The sequence below is a fragment of the Alligator mississippiensis genome, chromosome 1 (assembly GCF_030867095.1).
Source record: "Alligator mississippiensis isolate rAllMis1 chromosome 1, rAllMis1, whole genome shotgun sequence".
Classification (NCBI taxonomy): Eukaryota; Metazoa; Chordata; order Crocodylia; family Alligatoridae; genus Alligator; species Alligator mississippiensis.
Window position 1 is genome coordinate 367,581,330 of NC_081824.1, and position 12,874 is coordinate 367,594,203.

The 12,874-nt window shown below is 43.5% G+C and overlaps 1 protein-coding gene across 5 annotated transcripts in view; it reads left to right on the forward strand.

The window, feature by feature from the left end:
• The window catches only part of UGGT2 (UDP-glucose glycoprotein glucosyltransferase 2), a 226,081-nt gene that overhangs the window by 180,214 nt on the left and 32,993 nt on the right, over positions 1 to 12,874 (forward strand). For all 5 annotated transcript variants that reach the window (XR_002090063.2, XM_019486946.2, XM_019486945.2 and 2 more), the window contains one exon: positions 10,136 to 10,220. Coding sequence is in view for 4 of the 5 variants with exons in the window: in XM_019486946.2 (XP_019342491.1) it covers positions 10,136 to 10,220 (85 nt within the window). In the remaining variant the exon portion in view is untranslated. The remainder of the gene's footprint in view (positions 1 to 10,135; positions 10,221 to 12,874) is intronic.

Consider the following 12,874-nt stretch of genomic DNA (forward strand, 5'->3'; position numbering starts at 1 on the left):
GGTCTGATGAACCGTGGGAAACATTGTCTTGCTGTTTTCCTGGCCCCGACTTCTGTCCCCGTGGCATTTAAGGACCTGGGTGGAACATGTGGCATTTAAAGATTTTGGGTGCAGGAAAGCCTACCTAAACCCAGTTTCCAGCCCTGTTAGCTTTGAGATTGCTGCCCTTGTCACTCAGTACATGTGGCAAGGGTAAGCCAGTGGGGCTGGGGAAGAGGGTTTGGGAAGAATGTCCCTGGGCCTAGTACCTGGCCCCCACCATCACTACCTTAGTTCCTCTTGCAAAACGATGTTCCAGGTGCTGACCTGGAAGATCTTTCCCAGAGGGGACATATTTCCCCAGGAAAAATTGAATAAATGTTTGTATGCTTGTAGTTTCTACTGGGCAAATGGAAATTCTTCTGGTAGAACTGTAATACCTATACGTGGCCCAAGTGCAAGTGTGCTTAAATAAGTGTTGCTGCTTACTTAGGTATCTAGTCTACCTAGGTATGCTATGCTCTGATTCTAAGTGTCAAACTGATTTTTTCCCTAAAAAGAGTGCGTATGAAGCAAAAATATTTTGAAAATATTGTTTGGAAAAAGATGCTATTAAAGAAAAGGAGTTTATTCAGCCTTCAGTGACTCTTGTTTCCTGCTTGGCTGCATGTATCATGTGCATGAATATCACTGTTTTCCCCATAGCACAGGGAAGAGAAGAATTTGAGCCACTTCATAGATTTTAGCAGAATACAAAAAAACCAAAAAGATAAAAGCTCATCATTCTGGTCCTGCTAGAGTTGTGTGAAATTAGATGACGGATCTAGACTTGCATATTTTAGGGCTGAGGTGATCTCTCACCTAGCAATGTTAATTTTTAATAAAGATTGGAATTTGTAGGGAAATTTCAGACAACTGACTTAGTACTTAAATTCTGCTGATATTCACAAAGGCAAGCAGGATGACCCTACATACTTATAGATTGATTAATCTGTCATTGGTCTTAGGTAAAAAATAGAAAATATGGAATGGGATTTGACCGATAAAATCCCAAAGGATGGAAATATAATCAATTCCAATCCCATTATTATATTAAAAAACAGGCTTTGTTAAACAAACTTGATTTTATTTTTTGGTCTGGATAGTAAGTTTGCTGATAAAGTTAACTCTGGATCTGTTATATACTTAAACTGCTGTGAGGTGGTAAATTTAGTACTGCGCAGCATTTTGATTAAAATTAGCACTATACAGTACTAATAAAACAAAGATTATACTACTTAAGAACTAACTAACTGATAAATCTCAAAAAGTACTTGTCAGTGGAAAATCATTATTGACTGGGCTGCGTCTGAGGGTGGGAAGGGTACCAACATAATCAGGTCCAGGTATGTAGTATTTTTATTGAGATCTGGAAGCTAATATAAAACTGTTGCTCATAGAATTGTTAGAATAGTAAATAATGACTAAGACAGAGAGATCTAAATCACTTTGGTAAGCTGGGCCCATTCCAGAAACTATTTTAATACAGCCAAATGCCAAGTCATTAATTTGAGAACAAATAATATACAGGCTAGACCTATGGAATGGGAGCTGTATCTGGAAAGCAATGCAGATTTCTTCTTAAAGGGGGTATGCAATTACCCCCTTTAAGAAACTTTTAGGGGGTAATTGCATACAAACAGCTATATATAGGTTTCTAATGCAATGCTTCAACAAAAAGGAATTAACTTTGGGATGTACTGACAGAGGGGTAGAAAGTGATTGTACTTCTCTGTATGCCAGTAGTGATCAAGAATATGGCTTAGGAGCTGTGAAATTTGGCAGTATGGGGAGTATTAGCAGCATTAATTGCTGTGACTGCTTGCAGGACCAGAAATGTGGTGGTGACAGGAGGGGTGGCTAGGAACTGCCATAGTTAACATTGCTTCTTCCAAATTCCAGCTCTGTGGGCCAGATGACATGGCTCTATGATCCCGATCTAGCACTGCACTTCACATCTTGCCTGTGAACTGTCCCTGCATCACTCATGCAGCCAGTGAGTCTAGATAAGGTGGATACTGCTGTTCTTGCTCATTAAGGAGACTGGTATTGGAAGAGAGGCTACAGCTATGTATGTGCATTTAAAAAATGACATCTAAATCCACAAACAGAATTGTATGTGGAAACCTACAAATTTGTTCTTTTATCCCACTTGCAGAGCAGTTTACATGGCTCGATTGACTTTTTGGACATTTCTTCCATAAAACATCAACATTACATTTATTCTTTTTGTCCTGGGTAATAAATATTGTCTTTTTAGTATCTTGTCCATCCCTAGAGACACTGATAAAGATTGTAGTGTTTTTGAGGCCAGCTCTCTTGATCTTGTTGTTACCCTCTTCTAAGTATTCTCTCTGCCCCTGCAGGAGTAGTCAGTGGATAAGATATTGTAATATCCACCTTCCAGTAGTTCCTTAGTCAATTGGAAAAACCCTTCCTCTTAGGGTTTTTACTTTCTGCAATTTCAAATGCAAAATCTTAAATTCAATAAAATATTAAAGTTACTATGTTGGAATTATGGTGGGAAAAATGTAACATGTTTGAGTTTAACAACAAAAGATAAAAATGCTTTCTGGTTTGAATAAAAAAGAGCTTAAAGTACCTGTGGTTTATTGTCAATAATGAATTATCTAATTTAAAGAAAAGTAATTAAGGTTCATACCCTAAAAATGAATTGAGTTATATAAAATTAATGCTTCTTAAACTGGTTATGATTCCAACCCAGAACTTAATGAGTCTCACTTTTGTTTATAAACCAAACACTTATAATATGATTACAAAACATGGCTTTTCAGTCTCTCTTGTACAAATGATTGTTAGAATTCGGGCAGATATTTGATAAGATGAAATGAAGCCTTGATTAGAAATATTGCAGGACATAAACCTATTTCCTGGTTTTTAATATTTGTTAAATTATTGTTGAAGGCACATTCATGTACTGCATTATCAGAAGAGTTTTAGAAAAAAAATCTAGGAGACTGTACAGCATAAGTACCATTCCAGTAGTGTTAATTCCATTACACTAGTGTCTAATTTAGGGTAAAGATTTTTTTTTCTTGTGTGTAAATGAATGCTCTTTTTTTTTTTTTTTGGAATAAACATATTTTTAGACACTTTCTGACAAGGATTGTTATTTTCACCCAACTGCACCTGGAAATCAGACTTCCTTAGGATGCACTGGTATAAATAAGAGCAAAGTGATACACTTTGTGATAAGATTTCAGTCTGATTGCTGGTACTCATGTGATGTTTTTTCCTGCATTTGATTTCAATGGGACTACTTATGTTGGGTAAGCATTGTACGATCAAGACCCTAATCAGCAGCCGAATTGTTTAATGGAAAAGGATTTAGGGGAAAAAATATATTAATTATTTTATAAGAAAAAGGTAGATAACTGTGATTTATAGAGGTGCACCGATAGAGATTTTGGGGGCCGAGACCAATAGCCGATATTTAAGGAGGCATGTTGGCCGATACCAATCCGATATCTGATACAGCTGCCTCCAGTTTGGTAAGTCCAGTGTGGTGGAAAGGGAAGGCGGAGGGAAAGGGGCCAGTTCTACTCCCCCCATGGTGAGGGAGGGGACAGGGGCAGGCCATTATTCCCCATTCCAGTGGGGAATAGTGGGGGGCACAGGACTGCAGCTCGTGGCGTGGGGGTGGTGTGTGCCCCCTGGATCTGTGCAGCATGGCACATGCTGCAGCTGTGGGGTGGAGCCGGAGCTGACTGTATGGAGCTTTTCTTGCCGGGGGCTGGGGTTGGAGTGGGCTCTGTCGGTGCTGGGAGGAGGCTGTAGCTACCCCAAATTTTGCTGCAGCTCTGCTCCCAGCCCCATGCCACATCCTGTGTGGCCTTGGCTTTTCTCAGTGCTTGGGTGGAGGAGGGGCATTTAGCCAGGGCTGCACCGAGTGGTGGGCAGTGGTGTGAGCCTGGGAGCAGAGTTGCGGTGAAATTTGGGGTGTCTGCAGCCTCCTCCCAGAGCTGCCAGAGCCTGCTCCAAGCCCAGTCCCTGGCAAGAAAAGCCCCGTGCAGTGCCAGCTCCAACTCTACCCCACAGCTGCCGCCCACCCTGCACCATGCAGAACCAGGGAGCACACGCCTCTCCTGCCTCTGCCCTCCCAGGGTGCAAGCACCCCTCCCCGCCCCGGCTGGGTAGAGCCTGCCCCTGCCCCCTCCCTCACTGCGGGGATGTTGATCTGCCCACCACATGCTGCTTCCCTCTCCATTTCCTTTCTGACTTACCAGCTGGAGGGAGCTCTCCATGCTGCCAGCTCTGCTCCGTGCTGCACTGCAGCTGTGTACATCGTGGGCATTTATTGGCCAGATTATTGGCCCTATAGAATCGATATCCATTATAGACAATTTTCTTCATATTGATACCGATCAAATATTGAACTGATGTATCGGTGCACCTCTAGTGATTTATTATATTGTAAGGTTTTTTTTGCCAACATCAAAACTTAAAATTGTAGATTTTTATAGTTCAGGAAAATGATATTTTAGAATTCACAGTTTACTGAACTTAAGCATTTTATTTTTATTTATTTGCCATGTATAATGACAATCATAAATTCTACTTTATGTATATATCATAGAAAATTAGGGGTGGAAGGGACCTCAGGAGGTCATCTAATCTAACCCCCTGCTCAAAACAGGACCGTCCCCAACTATATCATCCCACCCAAGGCTAAGTCTAGCTGGATCTTAAAAACCTCCAAGGATGGAGATTCCACAACCTCTCTGGGTAACCTGTTCCAGTGCTTTACTACCCTCCTAGTGAGAGAGTTGTTTTCCTAATTTTTAATCTAAACTTCCATTGCTACAACTTGAGACCATTGCTCCTTGTTCTGTCAGCTGCCACCTCTGAGAACAGTAAAGCTCTGTCCTCTTTGGGACCACCTTTCAGGTAGTTGAAAGCTGCTATTAAATCCCACCTCGGTCTTCTCTTCTCCAGAATTAAGAAGCTGAGTTCCCTTAGCATCTCCTCATAAGTCATGTGCCCCAGCCCCCTAACCATTTTTGTTGCCCTCTGCTGAACTCTCTCCAATTTGTCCACATCCTTTCTATAGTGAGGCACCCAAAACTGGACAAGTACTCCAGGTGTGGCCTCACCAGTGCCAGATAGAGGGGAAGAATCACTTCCCTTGATCTGCTGGCAGCGCTCCTACTAATGCAACCCAGTATGCTGTTAGCCTTCTTTGAAACAAAGGTATATTGTTGGCTCATATTCAGCTGCTTTTCCACTGTAACCCCCAGTCCTTTTCTGCATAGCTGCTGCTTTGCCAGTCGGTCCCCCACCTGTAGCGGTGCATGGCATTGTTTCATCCGAAGTGCAGAATTTGCACTTGTCCTTATTGAATATTATGAGATTTCTTTTGGTCCAGTCCTCCAATATGTCAAGGTCTCTCTGAATCCTAGCCCTACTCTCCAGCATATCTACACCCTCCAGCATGATGTCATCTGCAAACTTGCTGAGGGTGCATTCCATCCCACCTTCCAGATCATTGAGGAAGATATGGAACACAATCGGCCCCAGGAACTTGTTACCGCCAACTAGACATCAAGCCACTGATTACTACCCTTTGAGCCCAATGATCCAGCTGGTTTTCTTTCCATCTTACAGTCTATTCATCCATCCTGTACTTCCTTAGCTTGCTTGGAGAATGTTGTAGACTACTGTATCAAAAGCTTTGCTCAAGTCAGGGTATATCACATCCACTGCTCTCCCTACATCCACAAAGCAACGCATCTCATCTTAGAAGGCAGTCAGTTTGGTCAGACAAGTTGAGTGTTCCTGGGTGACACCCCATGCTGCCTGTTCCTAATTACCTTCTTCTCCTCCTCCAAGTGCTTAGAAATGGATTCCTTGAGGACCTGCTCCATGATTTTTCCAGGGACCGAAGTGAGGCTGACCAGTTTGTAGTTCCCTGGATCCTCCTTCTCTTTCTTAAAAATGGGCATTATATTTGCCCTTTTCCATCCATCCAGGATGTCTGCCAGTCACCGCAAGTTTTCAAAAATAATGGCCAGTGGCTGTGCTATGACATCAGCTAACTCCCTCAGCATCCTCAGGTTTATCATGTCTGGCTCCAGGCACTTTTACACATCCAGCTTTTCTAAATAGTCCCTAACCAGTTCTTTCACAACTGTGGTTGCTCTTTCCTCCACAAACTGTGCTGCAAGGTGCAGTAGTTTGGGAGCTGACCTTATTTGCGAAGACTGGGGTAAAAAAAGCATTGAGTACTTTAGCCTTTTCTGCATTCTCTGTCATTAGGCTGCCTCCCCCATTCAGTAAGGGACCAACCCTTTCCCTGATCTTCCTTTTGTTGCTGACATACTAGTAGAAACCCTTCTTGTTACCCTTTGCGTTCCTTGCTAGCTGCAACTCCAGTTGCGCTGTGGCTTTCGTGATTTCATCCCTGCATGCCTGAGCAATACTCCTATACTCCTCCCAAGTTTCCATTTCTTGGAAGTTTCCTCTTTGTGTTTTAGCTCATTGAAGAGTTCCTTGCTACGCCAAGATGGTCTTCTCCCATACTTGCTAGTCTTCCTGTGTATCATTCCTGCACCCTCAGTCAGGCTTGTTTAGAATAAAACCAGCTCTCTTGGATTCCTTTCTCCCTCAGACTGGCCTCCCAGGGGATCCTGCCTATCAGTTCTCTGAGTAGGTCAAAGTCTATTTTTCTGAAGTCCAGGGTCCTTATGCTGCTGCTCTCCTTCCTTACTTATTTCGGGATCCTAAACTCCAATCATCACATGGTTCTTCTACCTCAGTTGCTATCCACTTCTACATTGCTGACCAATTTTTCCTTGTTTGTGAGCAGCAGGTCAAGAAGAGCATGGCCCCTAGTTGGCCTCTCAAACACTTGCACCAGGAAGTTGTACCCAACACTCTCCAAAAACTTCTTGTGCAATGCTATTTTGCCCTCCCAGTAGATGTCAGGATGACTGAAATTCCCTATGAGAACCAGGGCCTATGATTGGGAAACTTCCGCTAGCTGTTTGAAAAAACAGCTCATCCCCCTTATCCTCTTGGTCTGATGGTCTATAGCAGACACCTTCCACAACATCACACTTGTTGTTCTCCCCTCTGACTCTAACCCAGAGACTTTCAATAGGTCTATCTCCAGGTTCATACTGGAGCTCTGAACAATCATACAACTCTTTTACATAAAGCATAACTACTCTTCCTCTTCTCTCCTGCCTCTCCTTTCTGAACAGTTTATACTCATCTAATGACAGTACTCCAGTCACACAAGCTATCCCACCAAGTCTCTGTTATTCCAACCACATAATAGTTCTGGGGCTGTGCAAGGACTTCCAGTTCTTTCTGCTGGTTTCCTAGGCTCTGTACATTTGTGTACAGACACCTGAGGTAACTAGCTGATTGCTCTTCTTTCTTAGGAAGAATGAGAAGGCCTCCCTGTTGTCCTCTCATGTTTGTGCTTCCTGCAGGTCACCTGCTTTCCCACTTATCTCAGTGCTTTGTTCTCTAACCTAGCATACCTAGTTTAGAGCCCACCTCACTAGGTTAGTGAGCCGGTCTGAAAAGATACTTCTTCTTGAAACAACAACCCAGGGTTGGAGAAGCCAAAGCCTTGCTAGAGACACCATCTGTGCAACCAGGCATCAATCCGCAGGATGCATCTGCTCCTGCCCAGGCCCTTCCCCTTCACCAGTAGTATCGAGAACACCATTTGAGCCCCTGTCCCATTCACCCTTACACCCAGAGCCCTATAATCACTTTTGATCTGCAGTATCTGCATGATATATATTTATAATATATCTAAGATATTGATGATATACAACTATACACACAGTATGTCATATGTTGCTAGGCATTCAAAGTTGCCTTTTTGAAAAAAAAAATCCAACAATTGTAGTAAGGCAAAGTCTATTCATAAGGCTGTAATCATTGACAGAGGACAGGATAACCAGAAATTCCATTTTACTTTCCAGAGATGCATCAAATAGTGCTGAAAGCTAATTAGTGTATTTCAGTGATTCTTAACCAGGGAGCTGGGGCTGAAGAAAGTGAGGAGGTAAGGGAGGTATTCAGAGATAAGCAGATAAGGACAAGCTCAGGCTCTCCCTACCTAACTGCTTCCTTATCCCTATTGCCTGGCCCCTGCACATGGAAGTAAGCCCCATAATAAATTAGTGCTTGAAATGGGGTGCCACTCAATTCATAAAAGTTATGGAAGGTGCTTTGAGTCTGATGATGGGTGCCTTGAGTCTACAAAGATTGAGAAATACTGCTATAGTTTCATGCATACAATATGCACTTCTTTCCAAAAATCAGGTTCTAGAAACTGCAGTAAGCATCATGTAAGAGAAATAAAAGTAAAAGCAGTTTTTGTCACTTACCAGGTAGAAGTGAAAGTAAAATCTGTACACAGTTGTCAGGGAACAGAACAACGAGTGGGCTGTCTCCCTAGCTGCTGCAATTTAGTAACTTAATACAAGGAAAGAATTTTTTCTTCATTCTGCCTTTCAAAACAAGGTTATTTATTCTAGGGCATGTTTTATGTGAGGAAATATGGTATATGTTCCAGTCAGGCATCAGTTTCATTCAGAGTTCAATTTTGTCACCTTCTCTTTACCATGTGTATGCCAGTATTTGAGGAGTTTTTCAATTGGTGTGGAATATGGAGTCTACAGCAATGGTTCTAGCATTGGCACTATTGTGTAAAAATATTAGGGTCCTAGCTCCATGTTGTAACAACTAAGATCAGTTTGAACCAACTGAGTTTATGGGTCATGCATGTATACATCAGAAGAATGGTCTTAGGTTGTTCACAGCGAAGAATCATTAAACCATGGAATTCATTTTTCCTTTTCCTATGACACTTAGGCTAAGTACAGACAGTCAAAAAGCCTGAGGCTGAATTGATTCAGTCTTTGCAGGTTAGTCTAAATTGCAGAGATTAAATTGTAACAGAAGTGAACAAACATTTACCTTTGATTCAAGAAATGCAGCCATGTGCCTGCAGTGGCTCAGGCAGAAGCTGGGAGCAGTAGAGCCTAGCTCTCTAGCAGTGTGTTCACTTCCTCTTTCTACTGCCCCCAAAGTCTCTGGGATTTGCATTCTAGAATTATAGCAGCAAAACTCTGCAGGACTTCCTCTTTCTGCTTCCAGGTGCCTCTGGGATTTGTAGTCAACAGCCACAGCCAGCAGTAAGTTTGAGTGGGGGAAGGGGTGTTTAAACCCCTCCCTGGCCCCAGACCCCAGCTGGGGTTTGCCTGGAGGCACAGACCATTCCCCCCATAGACTGGACTGCACCCCCAGCTGGGTTTGTCCCTTCCCCCTCACCTTGTCAGCCAGCCCTCACTGCTCCACCTAGGGAGCAGAGGGGTGCGTTCAGCCCTCCTCTCTGGACCAGACAGCACAGCCCAGCTCAGGGCCACAAAGTATGCTGGGGGACTATGATTTAACTTGAACCAGGAAGGGTCTGGGACAGAAGTTTCATAAACCAGTTTAACCCAAATCAGTTAAGTCTGATACTATACTACATTCAACCAGGTTTATCTTAAACCAGTTTCAGCCATTTTGAAACTGGTTTATGTGTACTGAACTTCTGTTCTGTTACAGATTTAAATCAGTTTCTGATCACTTAAACTGTTTTTTGTGTAACTTCTGTCCCTAGCCTTAAAGTACCATGTAAAAGTCTATTTAATTGCTCAGCCATTTTCTAAATGGCCACAAGGAAGATTTTTTTTTTTATAATTCCATGGCATTGTTTACTTGTTAGAAAAATTAATTTGAAGAGATTTTGAATGTGCTCAGAGACATTAATGTGTATGCATCTTTTAGAAATTGCAAAATTATATATTGGGGACTATGATGAACTGTTTCATTCTCTAGCATTTGTTTTTTTCTCTAGATAAGAATTCTTTAAATAAGAAAAACAAAGAATATAACAGTGGATAGCTTCTGATGATAAGAAAAAAATTCAGAAGTTTCTAAATCAGAAAACTATTTTAGTACATGTAGTACACGGATGTTTTAAATTTCAGTAAATTTAGACCATTGTAAAACTTCATACTGTAATTAAAACTCATATCTCATATTTTAATGAGTTTATAAATTTAAGCATCTTTTATTTTTCTTATAGCCATGAAGGAACAGATTCCCCAGCTGGTCTGAAAGATGTTGTTGTTGTTCTAAATAACTTCAGGAGCAAAATCATCAAAATACAAGTATGTAACCAAATAATTCTGTGTGTGCATTCTTTCTCTAAGTATATTAAAAATCTTTGGTTATACATAGCAGCAACCTGAAAATCAAAATATAATACTTGTATTTTGTACTACTTGCTAAATGCCCACTGTGGATTCACATCATCAGGTAATTTGTTCATAAATTCTGTGGAGTTGCGTTGGGATAAATTATGTAATGTTATAGTACTCCCATGAAAGTTATCTTCAAAATAAAAGTACTTTATTTTTCATTTAAACTCTAAATCCCAAATTGTCCCTTACACATAAAAATCCTGTGTAGGATGCTGGAAAGATTTGAATGTTATACAAATTCTTCCATTACTGTGAGGGCAAAGTTTGTAGATGGATAAGAGAGCTTAAACCCAACAACCCTCACACCATTCAACATATCACTCTTTGATATCATGACTTCATTGCAGATGTACTAGCAGAGTATTTTTCCATCTGATACTAGCAGTTTTCAGTTTGCTGTGGATTTCCTATAAGCTTACTTTTGAACTGGTCCTTGTTTGAATGAATTTGTTTAGTTCCTGACTTACCTGCATTCCATGGAAATTGGGAGATCCTTTCCTTTTATTACCATACTAACACATTGCCCATCATGAATGAAGGAGGGGGAGACGACAGGTGGAGGAACGGAGCGCTGCCACCCAGCGCCCCATGGTGCTGCCACTCTGCCTTCAGCCCCAGGTGGCCCTCCTACCCACCGCATCTGGCCCTGAGGGACCCCTCATCCCCAGTGCAGCCTTGTGCACCCCCCACCCCTCACTGCTCCACCCCATGCTGCTGCCAGCTCCCAGGAGCAGGGGGGAGGGGAGTTTGCATGCAGCAGCTGCAGCCACCACCCAGCACCTCCACCAGTGCGCATCCAGCTGTGCGCAGCCCTCTACTCCCTGGCTCCCTGCCCTCCTAGCTGTTCTCAGGGCCTAGTGGCAGTGCACTGCCACTGTGCCCCCCCACTTCCTGCTTCACTCCCTCTCCTACTCCCTGCTGCCTCCCCTACTGCTGGCCTTTGTTGGGGCTTGGCAGCGGCGGGGGTGAAGAGCCCGGAGCAGGGAGCGAGGTCAGCACTGAACTTCCAGCACCTTGCACCTCCACTGCCTTCAAGGAGCAGGGCCGGGAGTGGGGGCAAGGCCAGCACCACTGGCCTCGCCCCCCCCGCTCTGTCCGCTGTCTGCTACATTGTTGCTGTCCACTGTGTTGCCACTGATTGGTTGTTTCAGACATTGCGAATAAAGCATAACGGACAGGCAGACAGACTAAGGCTTTTATACATTAGAATTTACCAGAATCCAAGAGGACTTTGAATTTAAGCTGACCCCCCTCCCAATAAGATCCTGTATATGGAAAAATTGTAGATTTGTTACAATTCTCTGTGATAGACTCTCATTATTGGAAGTTTGTCTTAAATTCCACCCCACCCCACCCCAACTACAACAATGGGAAAAGTAGTGGCAGGGGAGCATACAGTGAGAGGGGCAGGCAGCCCCCTTGTCCCCTGTCCCCCCCTACAGCCCCCTTGGTACCTACACCATTTGCTACCTCCCCCAGCTTCCTGCCCCACCATGCCTGCAACCCTGCCCCCACCAAAGTGCCTTTGCCCCTGTCCTCTACACTCCCTGCTGCCTTCTCCTCTCCTGCCCTCTGTGTACTCAGCCTCTGCCCCCCAGCCTTATCACTCCCACAGCCTCTGCCACCTCTGCAGCCTCTGTTCCCCCATAACCTCTGTCCTTTCCTGCAGCCTCTGCCCCTCTACTTGCCCCATAGAGCCTCTTCTCTCTCCCCCACACCACTTACCATCAGGCCTGACTCTGGCTCCATTCCTTCATGGGGCACGGTGCATATGGAAGCTCAGGCCTCTGCCCAGCCATGCAGCACCATCCCAGGGATGGAATTGCCACTGTTACATAGCTGGGCAGGGGCCAGAGATGCCATGTGCTCCATGCCTCGGGAGGGAATGGAGTCAGAGCCATGTCTGTCCATAAGCATCAGGGGGATGAAAGGGAAGAGGCTGTGGGGAACAGGCAGAGCAGGGGACAAGTGGCAGATATCTGCTCCAGGCCCACAGTCAGAGCTGCAGCAGCCACCAGTCACCATCTGTCCCTGTCTTGTATGTGAATTCAAGATAAGGGGCTTTTTCCCCCATATTGAATGGGGAAAAAAACCCGGTCTTGGATTTGACAAAATATGGTTTTAAAAATGACATTAGAAATAAAGAATGTTGACACTAAGGTTGTACTGTGAAGAATTTTTAAGATTGTTACGTGCTTTTCTTTCAGTCACACGGTGACTTTCTTTTAAAGTCACAGTGTTTCCCAATTTTGGACCTTAAGAGGTTGTGCCAAAGACGTACATTGGGTACAACAGAGAGGGGATAAGAATACCCATTCCTCTGAATCTCTTCCCTAATTGCATAGATGTAAGCTTTTAGGTGCTGGGGTGGGGGGGGGGGGGGAGTAGGGTTGGAGGCTGGAGGCAGCTGATTCTAGTTGTAATATACAGATAGAGGAATCATCAATATATTGATCCCTAGTGTGTGATTTAAGTCAGTATTAAATCATATTACAGGAAAACTAGTATTTTCCTGTAGTCCAGTAACTGGAATGAGTAGAGTTGTATCAGGTGTAGTGCTA